The following is a 17,087-nucleotide window of genomic DNA, read 5'->3' on the forward strand; positions in this document are numbered from 1 at the left end:
CCAGGCACTGACCGGAGGAATCTATGCGGGAGTATGAGGTTAGCTGCACTGTGGGCAGAGCTGAGCAAACATTTTTCAGCGAATAGTTTATTTGCTGAAAATTACAACTTCGGGTCAACTTAACTGTCCAAGGATTTGGGTCGAAATCAACAAGCAATTGCGTCTGGGGAAAAGGGAGGAGAATTCTGAAGTCAAAACATTTCAATATTTACGAAAATGGTTCAATTATTCATTTGGAAACATCTGTTTTAGAAATGAAGCTAAATTTATCTAAGACGCTCCCCAGAGGGCAATGCCCCACATACATGGAATCGTTTGTTTTTTCATTTGACCCAAAACGCAGTTTTTCTGGTTTTTCCCTCTGGAAAGAAACGCTGACTCAAACACACTCCGCCTCTTGAATTTTTTTGGTTTAGCCACCAAACAAACAAAAGACAATTATGTCCTAATGATGGGAGATATTTCACCTTTTGTTTCTCCACCATCAAGTGTTGGCCATAGGCAGAGGCTGAGCCGTGAACTAAAAGTTTTCCGTTGCTACAACAACTCCTGTTTTTGTGTCTCTGCTCTTCTTATTTATACCGCCCAGAGATTAAGGAACAATCAGAAATAAACTAAACTGTTCCTCTGCGGATGGATTTTTGTCTGCACAGCTAGGAATGTCAAAGGCAGAGTAACACGACCGAGGGAGCAGGTAGGAGGTGTCATGCGCTCAGCGACTGGAGGAGAATAATAGTCAATGAGTGACGTGTTTCCATTTGTCATGCAAGAGTCACTCTAACCGCAGGTGCCGCTTTTACCGAGGCCCTGGGATGCCCCGGGAATGGGGGACACGTGGAAAGGCGGATCAAAAGGGTTTCTTTGTGTCACAGAGCAGGGACTAGGGGCCACTTAAGCTCTTTGGGCCACAATTGGGTTTGCTGGTAGAATTTTGCCCTTTCACAAATGTGCAAATCCCAGCGGGAGAGGCGGGATCCTCCTCTGAACAAGGCTCTGTTCCAGCCATGCGCGGCCGGCGCCGGCAGAGGAGCGGAAGCGCCCAGGTCCCGGCACTCACTCACCTCCTCGGTACGTCTTCCAGGTGTAGTACTTCCCGCGGAAGGGGATGTTGTCGAACTCGGCGCACTGCAGCTCGCGGAAGTCATGGGACCCAGGGGGGCAGTCCTGTGGGGCAGAGAGGCCACTGAGACCGAGGGCCGCGTGCAGCGTGCACCAGCGCCGTCAGCATGCACCAGCGCCGTCAGCGTGCACCAGCGCCGTCAGCGTGCACCAGCGCTGTCAGCGTGCACCAGTGCCGTCAGCGTGCACCAGCGCTGTCAGCGTGCACCAGTGCCGTCACTGGGCATTTTTGCTCCTGGGGCAAAATAGGAATGATGCGCCCCCCCCCCCCCCTTAGGTTAGCACCTGCTGCACTTTTTACTTATTGCATCTTTGCGCCCCGATTTCTGATGCGCCCGAGGCGAGTGCGCTTGCCCCACCCTTGGTATGGCCCTGGCGTGTGCACAATTAACTGATAAGCCTGGGCTCAGCGGTTAACCCTAATGCTTACACGCCCCCCTTGCTGCCTCTGTATCACAAGCAGCAAGGTGGGGAGGTGGGAGCGGGTGCTCATGGGGAGTCACCTGCCTCCCCTCACTGCCTCTCTATCAGCGGGGGCGGGGAGAAGTGGGAGCCGGTGCGTGCAGGGAGCCACCTGAAAAGCTGGCTCTCCATGAGCACCAGCTCTCGCTTGCCGCCCGTGTGTAAACGTGTAACCACTAAGAATGTCCATGGTTACACGTTTGCACCACTAGACGTTTTGTAACAGCCCTACCTGTCAGAAACGGCCAATAGTTGCAGGTCAAAGGGAAGCCGATAGCCCACATCGGAGGTGCCCCTAGACAAGCGCACAGAGCTATCGCATGGGACAGGCGTCTTCTCTCCAAGCCTGGCGCATTCCCAGCCAGCAGGTGTCTGGATGGGACTGCGTGCCGTTCCTTTGCGGGCCCGGTGCAGAGCCACCTGCGGGCTCTCGGGGGCTCCCAAACTGGGGATTGCCAGGCTACGCAGGGAGCAAGCTGCCCTGCTCAGAAGGCAGCGCTGCCACCAGCAGCAGCACAGACGTGAGGATGGCCCAGTAGCACTAAGCCTGCCGTGCCAAAGTTTCATGGCTGTTTTAAACAGTTCCCATGAAAAGAACCCTGGTCTGGCTATGACGACAGCTCCAGCAATAGTCTTCATTTCAAGGTGGTGAGGAACGGCAAACTCCCCCCACGCAACAGGGCCATCGTTTTAGCAGCGAGAGGAATGTTAAAAATAGAAACCTGCGCTTTACTGTGCGGGGGGAGGGCGCACTCAGAGGCTTGCTTTGGGAAAGGTTAGCAAACCACTGGACGCCTGCCACTAGCTTTACTAGCAGCCTGCACATGCACAGAAACATCACAGAGCCGGAGAATTGCTCAGGCTGTGACCGGAGACCTGGCAGCAACGAAATCCCCGAATCGTGGACGCCAGCGGCGCTCTGCCTTTCCAGACTGCTGTGCCCCTTTCAGGAGCCTGACTTGTCTTGTGTACCCCGAAGATGCACCTCGCTTTCAAACTCCTTGTGCACAAAATCAGAGAGAGACACCAAAGTGTCTCAGCAGTTACCGAAAAATTGCTCTTTTCTCATTTCTATTCTCTACTCTATATGGGTATGTCTACACTACAGCGCTAGTTCGAACTAACTTAGTTCGAATTAGTTAATTCGAACTAAGCTAGTTCGAACTAACGCATCTAGAACTAAAAACTAGTTCGAACTAGCGTTTTGCTAGTTCGAACTAGCAAGTCCACATTGAGTGGACTCTGAACAGGGCTTAAGGATGGCCGGAAGCAGTGCCGGCAGGGCATAAAAGGAGGACTTAGAGCATGGAGATGCTGTCTCAGGCTAGCCGAGGGCTGCGCTTAAAGGGTCCCGACCCCCACCCCGGACACACAGTTCTAAGGGGTGCCCCGCTTGCAAAGAAGTTCTGGCTTGGAGTGCCCTGAGTGCCCACACTGGGCACATCACACCACTCGGCCATCAGCCCGGTTGCACTTGCCGCAGGCTGCCATCTGGGGAGAGGGAGTAATTGGGGGGCTGCAGGAGAGCTTCCACCCCCAGAAGCCCGCAGAGCCAGCCCAGTCCTCCCCATCGGGGGCTCGTACCCCATTCCTCCCTCACCTCCTTCCACTTACCCTTCCTTAGCCCCCCTTCTTATTGATGTACAAAATAAAGATAACGTTTCTTCCAACATTGACTCTGTCTTTATTGAAAAAAAACTGGGGGAGACTGGGAAAAGGAGGTGGGAGAGGGGAAGAGAAAGGCTGGGAGAGGGGAGGGCAACTAACATGATCAGGGGTTGGGAACAGGTCCCAGATGAAGAAAGGCTACAGAGACTGGGACTGTTCAGCTTAGAAAAGAGGAGACGGAGGGGGGACAGGATAGAGGTCTCTAAAAGCAGGGGTTGGGTGGAGAGGGTGCATTCAGAAAAGTTCTTCCTGAGTTCCCATAAAGAAGGACTAGAGGACACCAAAGGAAAGGAATGGGTAGCAGGCTTGAAACTAGTAAGAGAAAGTTGTTGTTCTTGACAAAGCAAATAGTTAACCTGTGGAACTCCTTGCTGCAGGAGGCTGTGAAGGCTACAACTAGAACAGAGTTTAAAGGGAAGTGAGATAAAGTGATGGAGGTTGGGTCCATGGAGTGGTATTAGCCAGAGGGTAGGAGTGGTGTCCCTGCCCAAAGTTTGTGGAAGGCTGGAGAGGGATGGCACGAGACAAATGGCTTGGTCATTGTCTTCGGTCCATCCCCTCCAGGGTCCCTAGGGTTGGCCGCTGTTGGCAGACAGGCTACTGGGCTAGATGGACCTTTGGTCTGACCCAGTACGGCCATTGTAAGCTCAGGGCTCAGTGTCGGGGGTTTCAGTGGACCCCCTTGATTTTCATGCACACCTGGTCCTGGGTGGCCAGGCTGGCAGCTCTCCTGCCCTAGACGGCCACTTTCCTGTGCCTAGTGCGGAGATCGTGGACGAGGTCCACGATGTCCGCACTAGCCCAGGAAGGTGCCCGCCTCTTGCGGTCCAGGGCAAGCTCCCGGGAGCCGCCAGCCTGGTCCCGGCAAGAGGGGGTGGGCTTGGGGGCATCGGGTGGGTGGCTCTGTGCCGTGCCAGGTGCAGGGTCTGCTAGCTGGGTGCTGGCAGGCTTGCACCTGGCACGGGCACCGTAGCCAGCCCGTGCCCCTTTAAGGGGTCTGGGGCCGGGAGGGGGGCATAGAGTTTCCCTGGTGTTGGCCAGAGTGGCCACCAGGGAAACCTGGGGAGGGCTAGCCTCCCACTAGTTCGAACTAAAGGTCTACACAGCCCTTAGTTCGAACTAGCTAGTTCGAACTAGGCGTTAGTCCTCGTAAAATGAGGTTTACCTAGTTCGAACTAAGCGCTCCGCTAGTTCGATTCAAATTCGAACTAGCGGAGCGCTAGTGTAGCACCTATTAAAGTTAGTTCGAACTAACGTCCGTTAGTTCGAACTAACTTTGTAGTGTAGACATACCCTCCCTGAGAGGATCTGTCTGTCTGTCCGAGAACTTCTCCTAACCAGCAGGAGCCAGGACCACCACGTGCGGCAGGCGGCTTCCTCTTCTCCTAACTTAAAGCCAGGTCTGGCTTTGGCTGTGCCAGGATCATGGGACGGGCCTCAAAGGGTTTGCTGCTCATAAAACCAAACAGACAAAAGACCGAATCACCAGGCAGGTAAAGGGGTTGGCTGAAGGTGCCCCCCCCCCCAGCTGGGACTGGCCCAGCCCCAAGCCTCCCAGCCCCCAACCACCCTTTAGGAAGAGCAGAGAGGAGCTGAGGCTCCACCTCCCCTATTCGTATGGGGACATTGCTGGCTGTTCCTCTTCATCAGGGAGCCAGGGGAAACCGCCCAGTTTGCTGCATCCCTCACTCCGGCTGGGGAGCGCAGGGGCAGACGAACCTGGACCTGCTCCAGCTGGGGAACATGCCCCCCTCCCCTGGTGTGCCCGCTGGAGCTACAGCTGCCATGAAGCAAGGACTGAAATGAAGCCTGGACGTTTGCATTTTATTTTCCAAACAACTGTGCCCAGGATCCCCAGAGCCGTGCAGAGAAGGACAAACTTCTCTGCTTTATGGCGGCACCTGAAAACGTAGGGCACCGCTGGCTCTTACTGTCCACCCACCCGCCTCTTCCTGCCCCTGGGCCGTGCCTCTGCTTCCTCCAGAGAGGAGCTGTGAGCAGACTCTGAACCTGTGAACGAGCCGTTCGCGGGCCAGGTCGAGACGGTCAGTCTCTGAATTTACTGGGTTAGTCGACAGGACCTGAGCGTAAAATCTGCTTTAAAGCCATTTGGTTGGCGTGCTGCTGAAGATGAGAAAGTCACGTCTCCGGAAACCTGCCGCCCCCGCTGCCATCGGGCACAGGACACCATGTAGGGCCCAGCCCCCAAGGGACGGCCCCGCTGCCATCGGGCACAGGGCACCATGTAGGGCCCCTGCCCCCAAGGGACGGCCCCGCTGCCATCAGGCACAGGGCACCATGTAGGGCCCAGCCCCCAAGGGACGGCCCCGCTGCCATCGGGCACAGGGCACCATGTAGGGCCCAGCCCCCAAGGGACGGCCCCGCTGCCATCGGGCACAGGGCACCATGTAGGGCCCTGCCCCCAAGGGACGGCCCCGCTGCCATCGGGCACAGGGCACCATGTAGGGCCCTGCCCCCAAGGGACGGCCCCACTGCCATCGGGCACAGGGCACCATGTAGGGCCCTGCCCCCAAGGGACGGCCCCGCTGCCATCGGGCACAGGGCACCATGTAGGGCCCCTGCCCCCAAGGGACGGCCCCGCTGCCATCGGGCACAGGGCACCATGTAGGGCCCCTGCCCCAAGGGACGGCCCCACTGCCATCGGGCACAGGGCACCATGTAGGGCCCCTGCCCCAAGGGACGGCCCCGCTGCCATCGGGCACAGGGCACCATGTAGGGCCCTGCCCCCAAGGGACGGCCCCACTGCCATCGGGCACAGGGCACCATGTAGGGCCCTGCCCCCAAGGGACGGCCCCGCTGCCATCGGGCACAGGGCACCATGTAGGGCCCTGCCCCCAAGGGATGGCCCCGCTGCCATCGGGCACAGGGCACCATGTAGGGCCCTGCCCCCAAGGGACGGCCCCACTGCCATCGGGCACAGGGCACCATGTAGGGCCCTGCCCCCAAGGGACGGCCCCGCTGCCATCGGGCACAGGGCACCATGTAGGGCCCCTGCCCCAAGGGACGGCCCCGCTGCCATCGGGCACAGGGCACCATGTAGGGCCCCTGCCCCAAGGGATGGCCCCGCTGCCATCGGGCACAGGGCACCATGTAGGGCCCCTGCCCCCAAGGGACGGCCCCACTGCCATCGGGCACAGGGCACCATGTAGGGCCCTGCCCCCAAGGGACGGCCCCACTGCCATCGGGCACAGGGCACCATGTAGGGCCCTGCCCCCAAGGGACGGCCCCGCTGCCATCGGGCACAGGGCACCATGTAGGGCCCTGCCCCCAAGGGACGGCCCCGCTGCCATCGGGCACAGGGCACCATGTAGGGCCCCTGCCCCAAGGGACGGCCCCGCTGCCATCGGGCACAGGGCACCATGTAGGGCCCTGCCCCCAAGGGACGGCCCCGCTGCCATCGGGCACAGGGCACCATGGAGGGCCCCTGCCCCCAAGGGACGGCCCCACTGCCATCGGGCACAGGGCACCATGTAGGGCCCTGCCCCCAAGGGACGGCCCCGCTGCCCGCCCCACAAGAGCCTCTGGCTACTTACGTCGGTGTTACACGACCGGTAGCGTTTCCGCTCACCCAGGCAGTACTTCCCGCCGATGGTCGGCCTGGCAACAGAGAAGGGGAGAGGCCTAAGCGAGCGGCCCCGTGCTGGGGAGGCAGCGCCGCCCTGCGCCGCTCGGACTCGTGGCTGCGGCGCCCCCGCCATTGCAAACGGGGGGGCGGGGGCAGGGCAGCAATCCAGGGCACGTCCGGAGCGGCGCGAGCGGGTCACCTACCGCGGGCTGTCGCAGTGGCGGATGGATGAGGAGACGCCGCCCCCGCACGTCCTGCTGCACTCCCCCCAGGAGGACCAGGCTCCCCAGGCGCCGTCCACGCCCTCGGGCCGCGTGCCGAAGGGGACACACTCCCTCTTGTAGCACCACTGGGGAAACACGGAGCATCAGCCTCTGAGCGCGCAGGCCCAGCCGGCAGCCAGGCGGGAGCCACGCCAGAGGCACACGGGGGGTAACACGAAGGGCGGGGCCCAGGCCGGCTTGTGGTGGGGTTCCCCGCCCCGGTGCACGGCAGGCAGGCTCCGGGATTCAGTCAGCCTTTGGAAATGGAGGAGGTTCCCCGCTTCCTTTATCTCCGGAGTGTAGTGGAGGGAAGGGAGGGGCAAAAGTGCAGGGATTGGGGCCTGGATCGACCCTCCTGCCGTGGTCCACTGCTGCCCCCCAGCCTCTGAGGCAGACGGTGGCCGTGTCTCCGTTCCCCGTGCCAGCTGGTTTGTTCCTCCCAGCAGCCATGAAGGGAGGAGGAGCCAGGCCGGCCGTACGGGGCAAAGACGGCGTCAGCCACAGTCCCGCATGGACCCTGGTGGCATTGGTGCCGGGGTCCGTGAGGGCACAAAGTGGCTCAGAGAGGGGCCCCCATGGTTTTGTTTCCATGGTTCCCAGCCCTGCCCTGGAAACACTGGCCAGCTCCCCGGGAGCAGGCCTCCCCAGCCTCCTTCAAGCCAGTCTGTGTGTGGGCAGCCAAACGGGCCCCGAAGCGCGCGAGGCTCCTTAACCAGCCAGACTCTCCAACGGCACCTGCTTCGCTCCAAGGGGGCCCGGCGCGGAGAAGGGCTGCTGGCTGAGGCTCAGGAGGTCACGCTGAGAGGCTATTTTCTCATTCCCTGGTTCCCAAACTTTGTTCTGCCAGAAAGCCCCTGGGCGCCTGGTGGAATAACCCAGACCCCGTTCATCTCCTGCTGCAGCCGAACGCCCCGTCGGCATGACCTGAGCATGGAGGGTGCCATTTTGTTTTCCAAACGGCGTCCTTCTTGTGGCAAGAGTGCAGGACCGCACGTCCTCCATGTGCCAGCCCTAGCTCAAGGGACGACTCGGGGGCACCGGAAAGGGGGTGCGGGGTGGGGAGCTGTGAGTTTCCTGCCTTACGGGTGAGTCTCGGGGGAGTGGTTGGTGGGGCCTCAGGGGAAGAGGTGACGTGAGGACAGGGCTTTGGGGAAGAGCCTGAGCAGGGGACGCGTTGGGATCTGGTGCCCCCCCACTTCTAACGAGCTTCCAGTGCTCCTGGATGGACCCCCACAAAACCCATGACAGGCCTCCCCCCCCAAGGCCCAGGGCCCCACTTTGGGAACCATTGGTCTGGTTAAGTTGCCCAATAATTGAGACTGGAAGTTTTGTTCTGAGAGGTTGGAAACAGTTCGGTCTGACGTCTCGATTCCCAACGGTAGTTCGGTTTCAAACCTCGTCCGTTCAGAATTAAACCCCACATTTCAATCTGGCTCCTAGCTGGACTGGGAGGAACATTCACAAGGAAGAACACGGCTGCCGCATGTGGCCGCTTTTTCAGCCTGGCCCTCCCAAACCCATTCAGGATTCAAAGTTATTCTTGGATTTCTTTGCAAGAAATCCCCCCCTCTTGGAAAAACTCCTGACCCCTGCATGGTGACGTTCAGGGCCTGCACGTCCCCCATGCACATTGCGCACAGGGCACAGGGGTCACTAACAGCCGCTTCCACGGTTTCACGTCCCGGCTCCCCAGGTGGAAGTGGCTGCGTGAGCTCCGGGGCTGGGGAGAATTAGGCCCTCAGCGGTCAAGCTCTGAAATTCATGCGGAGTTGGGTAGCCACGTGGTGTTGAATCTCTCCCCTGATTGGGTGGCATGCAGCTAGCCAATGCAGTGTGAAGAACGTCACAGATCCTCCCTCAAATATGGGCCGAGAAATATCTGAGCACGCTCAAAAGGGGGGCGGAAGCTGCCAAATCACAGCTCAGCTTTCCAAATAAAGAGTCGTGGCAAAACACAAGCACAAACCTACCAGGGGCTTGGTTAGTAACACGGCGCTTTCTCTCGCACGTTTCACCTGGAGATTTCAAAGTGCTTCCCAACCCATTACTCTCCCTTCACAGAAGGGGAAACTGAGGCACAGAGACGCAACAGGGCCCAAAGTCACCCAGCAGGCCAGAGGTGGGAACAGCGCCCGCGTCTGTGCATTACACCGCAGGGCCGACCTGGAGCTGCCTTGTGTTAGGGGCTTCTGGAGAGGGGGCTTACACAGTCTCTCGCTGGATCCTAAGAGGAGCAGAAATTCAATGGTGCTCCTTGCTGGACTGCAGCCTGACTCTCCGGGTCTCCCCGCTACGCACGGCAGGAGGCGGGGCTGGACACGTGCTTTTAACTCACTGCCCAAAGCAAACAACCATCGTGCTAATCACTGGAAAACTGCTGGGCCCGCTCACTGCACCTCGCTCGGCTTCCTTACCCCCTTTTCAATGGTATTGGTTTGGCAGATGGTCCCCTCTGCGGCAGGGATGCTGTTGGTAATGCAGCGGTTGCTTTTGCTCAAACACCATAACTCACTGCAGACTTCCTGAAAAGAGAGACGGGGGAGGGAGGGGGGAACAAGCAGAGCCAAGATTAGGAATCACTTGTGCGCGGCAGCAGCACGTTGGCGTGAATGAGACGTCCTAGCAATGGAAACGTTGCCAGCGGGGGTCACATCTGCAGAGGCGCTGAGCCCTCGCGCTGCGCACCGACGTCCGCCAGCGCTCAGCGCCGCTGGGGATCTGGCCCGAGGGCACGGCCGGGCTTTTGGACACCGCTCCTTGCACGTGCCGAGCTGAAGTTTCAAGGATTTGCACCTGTGCTGGCAGCAGCAAAGTGGCACTAAGGCAACAAACTCTGTCCCCAGCACACGTGGCCCTGATTTCTAACCGAGGACGCCTCACAGAAGAAGTCTGTCCAAGTGTAACCTGGTGTGTTTAGCGCCTCCCCTTCTCCCAGTCCTTCCCTTCTGGGGTTCACTCGCCGCAATGTCTCCTTCTCTGGGTCTCAGTTACGCGTGCCAGACACACGAGGAGAGGTCCTGGCCCTGGCCGTCAGCTGCTTGGTGCCATGCGGAGGGAGATCTGTGTTTACAGGACAACAGGGTCCCCCAGGAGAGATAGCGTCATGCCACGTTCCTCCTGGCCCCCGCCACGCACCCGAGGAAGTGCACTGGCCTGGGCAGGACAGAACCCAGCTGCCCTCGGACCCCAGGCTGCAGGGCTGGCCAGGGGAACAGAAATCTTTTCACACGTGAACGAGGCACCTTGGAGCTGGACTCCCTGAGAGATAAGAAACATGGGGCTGAGAGGAAGCTCCGTGCGAGTTGAAAATGAGCAGGTGTGGAAAAAGGACCCCCGCAGAACGTGGCCAGGTAACGGGCAGCACAGCTTCCCTGCTAGAAGGGCCTGTTCGATCTGTTCTGCCCGCCTGCGTCGCACAGGCCACAGCGCGTGGACCAGTCGCTCCCGCGTCCAACCCCCTCACTTGGCTTTGGCGACAGCAGTCTCCCGAGAAGCCTCCTGTCTCGGGACATGGAGAATGGACCGCTTCCCTCGGGGCTTTGTGCCGGGGGTAATCCTGACCAGGCCTTATTTCTAGTGCGAGTCTGGCGAGAACTCCCAGCCGCCAGGTCTTTGCTCTGCTGGATTCCAGCCCAGGAGGCTCTCGGCAGAGGTTGGAGCCAAGGGATAGCCATCTCCCTCCCATGGAGCCGGCTCAGCCTCCATCTCAGGCATCAGGCAAAACGACCAGGTAAGTCCGATGGGAGAGTCGTTTCGCCTGCTGATGCTGCCGGACGCGGAGAGGAGCCGGCGAGGCAGCCGATGGGGAAAAGCCCCTTTGCCTCACACGCAGGGCGAGGGCCGAAGCTGCTCGCAGAGATGCCACCAGCAGAGGAGCGTTCTGTGGGTCGCACCTGCAGTCGGTGGAATGTGTCCAAGGGGCTCTTTGGGCCTCTCTGGAGCAGGTGCCGGGCCAGACTCCGATCCCAGTTGCACAAGTGTAAATCCAGAGCCACTCTACCGGCTTCTGTGGCCCCCTCTGGGATTCACTCCACGAGGAGTAACAGTGAATCCGACCTAAGGACTTCGTTCGGATTAACTTTAAACTGCTGCGTGTAGCCGCGGGCAGCTAGTTCGGACTAAGGGGGATTTAAAAATGGCGGCCGGACGGGAACAGGGAAATAAAGCCCGGGATATTTACATCTCGGGCTTCAAGTGCAACTCCGGCTGCTTGCTTTGCCTACCTAGCTCGGATTAACAAGCTAATGTAGACATACCCAAAGTGTCCAGTGCCAACAACGCCCTCCCCTCCCGCCACCGGGGAGTAGATCAATGGGTGGCTGACCACGTCCCCGCCAGCAAGGACTCTGGGCTCCACAGGCAGCTGACGAGTCGGGGAGCAATCTGAGCGGCTGGAACCGAGCTGAGCTGAACTCACCCCTCGGCAGGCCCCCCCGGCCCGTCTGCCCTCCCCCAGCGACGTGAGGCAACGCTAACGGGGAAAGCGCTTTGGTCTCCCGTGAGCCGGCGAAGCGTCATGGGGGCGGCAGAACGGCTCCGGGGGCCCGAACCTCCCCTGCGTAGCCCAGCCCTCCGCCCCTCGGAACCGATAGTAAAGCAGGAAGGCTCTCTACCCCGTATTTACACTGGCGAGATTTAACTCCGTACTGGAAGCGGCACTGCTCGTCCGCGTCGTAGGCCTGTCCGGGCGCCACCGTCGGGTAGACGAAATCTTGCTTGGGAGGAGCGTTGTTCAAGCACAGTCCCAGGCCTGAGCTGGAGGGGGAGAGGAAACAGGGACTCACACGTGGGAAACCCTTGCAGAGAAACAGGGGCTATAACCAGCCAGCTGAGGGTGAGCGATGGCAAACGGCTGTTGGCTTGGCGGTGTGGCTCAGCTGAGCCCAAGTGACCGCTCCAAACACCTGGGCTGTGTCTACACTGGGCCACTTATTCCGGAAAATCAGCCGCTTTTCCGGAATAAGCTGCGAGCTGTCTACACTGGCCCTTGAATTTCCGGAAAAGCAACGATGCTCTATTGTACAAAATCAGCCACTATTCTGGAAAAACTATTCTGCTCCCGCTCGGGCATAAGTCCTTATTCCAGAACACTGTTCCGGAAAGGGGCCAGTGTAGACAGCCCAGCAGTCTTTTCCGGAAAAGCGCGTCTACATTGGCCACAGACGCTTTTCCAGAAAAAGGGCTTTTCCGGAAAAGCAGCCTGCCAATGTAGACGCTCCTTTTCCGGAAAAACTGAAAACGGAATAGTATTCCCTTTTAAGCAGTTCCGGAAATTCATGCCAGTGTAGACACAGCCCTGGAGTCTGCAAAACTGGGCGGGAAACCTTGGTGGGACCGGCCTTTGGAGGTCTTTCAGCACCTCCCCTTCTAGGGAGCACCAGGGAGTGCAAAGGCTGCTGGGAAAATGACGTGAAGCGGGAGGACAAATAAACTAAACTCTTCCGAACCTCACAAAAGGCTCTGTCTCCGCTTTCAGCAAGGACCCAAATACCACAGCGATGGAGACGCCAGAGACTCGGACCTAGAGCTTCACGCTGGCTGCTCACACGGGGGTTGGGCTCAGCCTGCAGAGTCTGGCTTGGCCTTTCAGGTCGACCCGCGGACCAACAACCTGGCTGCCCAGGGACTCCCAGGCAGCAGGAAGAGGCTCAGAGAGGCAGAGGGGGTGGGAAGGTTAGTCCTGTGACCAAACCACGAGGCCGGGGCTCAGGGGAACTGGGCTCTGCCCGCAGCGATTTGGGCGGGTCTGCAACATTTTCATACGCAACGGCAGCTGACCCGTGCTCGGGCCCGGAGCGTTTGCAGATGCTGAACGCAGCCGGCTTTTTGAGACCTTTATCGGAGAAGTTCCCACAAGGGAGAAATCTACAGAAAGGTCTGGATGCTGGGGGGCAGGTTAATGACATTAGCAGATTAGTGCAAACCTCAGACAGATGCACAGAGAGGGGGATGCATTCGTGTCTGGGAAGGGGCCGCATGCCAGGCAGCCGGGAAAAATCATAGACTAGAACCCGAGCACTGGAAGGGACCTCGAGAGGCATCGAGTCCAGTCCCCTGCCCCATGGCAGGACCAAGCACCATCTAGCTCATCCCTGCCAGGTGTCTGTGTGACGGCGCGTTGGGGTTTCCCCGTCTCCTGCACTCCCGAAATGGCACGGACAGACTCCACCAACCAGTAGAATAGGGGGAGTTTATTGCTTCTCCAGGATACAGCACAGCACAGATGTCATCTGGTTCCAGGGCAGGCCTAGGATGCCTCAGCCCCCCTTGAGATGGGGGAGACTGGGCCCCTAAATTCCAGTCCCTTTCCCTAGGCTGTCTCCTCCATGCTCCCAGACAGAAACTAACTCCCTCACTTCCAGCCCTGCCCCCAGCCAGGGGCAGCATTCCACCTTCCTTTGTTTCTCTCTCTGGGGGGTAGCTGGTCAGACAGGTTGAGAGACCCTCTTTGCATAATGACTCCCCCTGTCCTGCTGGGCCGTGCTGCAGCCAGCAGCCAGTGGGGGTCACTCACAACCCACTGCCCAGCATAGCAACCAGCAAGATACCCCCCACTACGTCACAGGCTGTCCAACCTGCTCTTCAGTATCTCCAGGATGGGGATTCCACAACCTCCCTGGGCAATTTATTCCAGAGTTTAATCACCCTGCCAGGCGGGAAGTTTTCCTAATATCCAACCTAACCCTCCCTTGCTGCACTGTAAGCCCCTTGCTTCTGGTTCTGTCCTCAGGGCCAAGGTGTGGCAGAGTGAGGGGCTGTCTGCTCTGTGACCAGGGTCCCCCGCACTGGGATGGGAGATTCTCACTGACTCTCCCAAATGTGGATTAACCCAGACACCCAGGGAGAGACAAAGGGAGGAGGACGGAGACCAGCACCTGGCTGGGGGGCAGGGCTGGAAGAGAGTTGCAGTTTCTGTCTGGGAAGCAGGGGAGAAGGGGCTAGAGAGGGGGCTGGGATTGTAGGGCCCAGCCACCCCCATCTCAAGGGGGGACACTGAGGCCTCCTAGCCCCAGTTCCTGGAACCAGATGACATCTGTGCTGTATCCTGGAGAAGCGATAAACTCCCTCTGTTCTACTGGCTGGCGGAGTCTGTTCGGGTCACTCCGGGGGTGCAGGAGATGGGAAACCGCAACGCGCCGTCACGCAAGGGGAACAAGTTTTCTCCCTCCTCCCTGTGACACCCTTTTAGATACTTGAAAACTGCTCTCATGTCCCCTCTCAGGCTTCTCTTTGCTAAACTAGACCAGCCCAATTCCTTCAGTCTTCCCTCCTAGCTCGTTTGCTAGCCCGCAATCATGTTTGTAGCTCTACTCTGGACCCTCTCCAACGTCTCCTGGGCATGTGAGGTGGGGTAATTTACGAGGACGGGCAGGGGTGCCGAGGAAATCACTGTCGGGGGCTGGAGAAGTCTTTGCTCCTGGGGGAAGGGTGGGTGTGGCCGGCCAGGTCTCTTACTCCAGGAAGCTGGTGATATAATCCCGGCTGCAGGTCGACCACACGAAAGGGTTGGTTTTCATGGTGATGTGAGCCGCCATGAGCTTGGCCGTTTCTTGCCCGCGGGAGCCGCAGCTGTTGCCAACTCCATCGTGGTTCATGCCGAACCTGCAAAAGTCACAACGATGAGAACAAAGACGTGAGCTGCAGTTCCAAGCAGTGGACGTCTCTCCAGCGTGGCTGTGCCCACAGCCACGAGAGGCTGAGCAATGCCGAGATGGCGGCTGCTGGCCAGGCTCCTCGGCCGCGGGGAGGCTTTGCTGAGGGAAGGGTTCTAGCCCTGGGAGGTGGGGAATTTAGGTTGCAACTGGGACTTGACCCAATGCACAGTCAACCTGTGGAACTCCTTGCCAGAGGATGTTGTGAAGGCCAGAACTTTAACAGGGTTCAAAAAAGAGCAAGATACATTCCTGGAGGTTAGGTCCATCAATGGCTACTAGCCAGGCTGGGCAGAGATGGTGTCCCTGGCCTCTGTTTGCCAGAGGCTGGGAATGGGCAACAGGGGAGGGATCACTTGATGATTCCCTGCTCTGTTCACTCCTCTGGGGCACCTGGCACTGGCCACTGTCGGCCGACAGGACACCGGGCTGGAGGGACCTTTGGTCTGACCCAACCCGGCCATTCTTATGATCTGAACCTGGCAGCTTTGCCTGCCCCTCCTGGGACGGCCCTCTTCCCCCAGCCTCCCACCCCTCCCAGTTCCTGCCCCCGCCCTCAAGCAGGGAGGAGAACGGGAGGGGAAGGGCAGTGAGGATCTGCGCAGGGGGCTGGGGCAGGTTGGGGGCTGTAGGGAGCATTCCCCGGGAGGCGAGAGGAGCCTCATTTGGTCCAAGAGTAGGAGGGGGTGGGATAGAGGCGGGACTGCACCGGGGAGGAGGGAGATGGACTAGGGAGGAGTTCACTCAGCTCTCGTCTATGAGTAATGAGTGCCAGGGAGCAGTGCCTACAAACTCTTCACAGGATTGGGCCCTTCAGGACTAATACCTCCCTCCCCCGATGAACGACACTCCCCCTGCACTGGTAACACAGCATTCTGGGAGCATGGGATCCCCTCTGTTTGACCAGACCATTGGGCTGCCTAGTCCAGTCTCCGGCGCGGGGCTCTGGAGCACGGTGCAATGACCCTGGCCTCTCCCAGCTGTGCAAGAGACCACGTGGGATAGAAATTCCTTCCTGACCCACAGGGGTGGCGGCTGAGGACATGGAGCATGAGAGTCGACTGCTCTTAGCTCAGCCTGCATGTGGCCATTCCTGGCATCTGTCCTGGCCGTGCCCCTGGCCACGCCAGACTAAGAGCAAGGAGGCTTTGTCTGCACACAGGTCTCAAGGATTATTAATCATTTCCATGAGGAGCACGGGCGCCGGCGGTAACTGGGTCCCACCACGCCAGGTGCGGTGCAGACAGAATAACCAACAGTCCCTGTCCCCAGGGAGTTCGCACCGGAGAAAAGAAGGCGCCAAGGGGCCGCCCAGGCTCAGACGTTAGGACACTGGCGTGTCACTCAGGGCAGGAAGACATGTCCCGTCCCCACCGGGCAGTGCTGTACGTTGGCCCAGGTGCATTAGGCCCCGCGTGGCTTTCTTCAGCGTGCCGAGCACTGGAGTCTCGGGCACTCCGGGCGTGATCGGCTTTGGCACGGAGTGGGCACGTGGGCCGATCTGCTCTGGGCTGCACTTAGGCTCTCAGGTGGGGCGGGCCCTGGGTCCCACCTCACACGGCTGTTCCCGGCGGGCTCCGGGGGAGAGCAGCCAGAGGGGAGGACTGTCGCGGTAAGTGGCACCTGTGGGCGTGACACTCACGTGTGGCCGATCTCATGGGCGATGGTGAAGGCCGTGGCCAGCCCGATGTCCTCGTTGATGCTGCAGCTTCTCTCTCGCTCGCACATTCCCCCCACCGGGGCCAGCCCTAGGAAAGGCAGCTGGAGTTCGTGCGGGGCCAGCGAGGAGCGCTCTCCAGCTGCTCCCAGGGCCAAGCACCCCCGGGACCGCCCCACCCCCAGCTTGTCTGTGCAGGAGGAAGTGGTGCGCATCCCACCGCATGTGCCCAGGCAGGCAGAGAGGCCCTTCCGAAGCCGGGTTTCAGCAGAATGTCTCCGTCCAGAAAGTCAAAGGGCCGAGGCCACCAGAGACACAGAGAGCCCGGGGCTACCGAGGGGTTTGACTGGCATCCCTCACCACTAGCCCAAACCCGGGCCCATCTGTGCTGCTCCGCGCCCTGGGCCTCTCTCGGGGCTCCACTGCCCCTCTGCCCCCAGCACATGTCTGGCTCTGGCCTCAATGCCGGGCCCCCTCCACCCCGCGACGTCAGGAGCAAGGCAGGGCGGGTGGGGGAGGGTTAGCACCTCGTTCAGTGCGTGGGTTCCACAGACAGCAGGGCCCGACCGCACGGCAGGGGTGGGACTGGTGGCAGAGAAGATGTGAGCGGGGGACAGAATCATAGAACCCCAGGACGGCAGAGACCTCAGGAGGCACCAAGTCCAGCCCCCTGCCCCCAG

General features: G+C 59.7%; 1 protein-coding gene across 5 annotated transcripts in view; it reads right to left on the reverse strand.

The window, feature by feature from the left end:
* Positions 1-17,087, reverse strand: part of ADAMTS10 (ADAM metallopeptidase with thrombospondin type 1 motif 10) — a 118,032-nt gene that overhangs the window by 31,274 nt on the left and 69,671 nt on the right. For 4 of the 5 annotated variants that reach the window (XR_012896730.1, XM_075903177.1, XM_075903175.1 and 1 more), the window contains exons 9-15: positions 16,393-16,498; positions 14,554-14,700; positions 11,712-11,853; positions 9,513-9,620; positions 7,039-7,184; positions 6,804-6,867; positions 1,062-1,164 (exon numbers count right to left, since the gene is read on the reverse strand). Coding sequence is in view for 4 of the 5 variants with exons in the window: in XM_075903177.1 (XP_075759292.1) it covers positions 1,062-1,164; positions 6,804-6,867; positions 7,039-7,184; positions 9,513-9,620; positions 11,712-11,853; positions 14,554-14,700; positions 16,393-16,498 (816 nt within the window). In the remaining variant the exon portion in view is untranslated. The remainder of the gene's footprint in view (positions 1-1,061; positions 1,165-6,803; positions 6,868-7,038; positions 7,185-9,512; positions 9,621-11,711; positions 11,854-14,553; positions 14,701-16,392; positions 16,499-17,087) is intronic. The other variant, XM_075903178.1, reaches the window with a different exon arrangement.

Source organism: Pelodiscus sinensis, chromosome 19 (genome assembly GCF_049634645.1).
Source record: "Pelodiscus sinensis isolate JC-2024 chromosome 19, ASM4963464v1, whole genome shotgun sequence".
NCBI classification, from domain to species: domain Eukaryota; kingdom Metazoa; phylum Chordata; order Testudines; family Trionychidae; genus Pelodiscus; species Pelodiscus sinensis.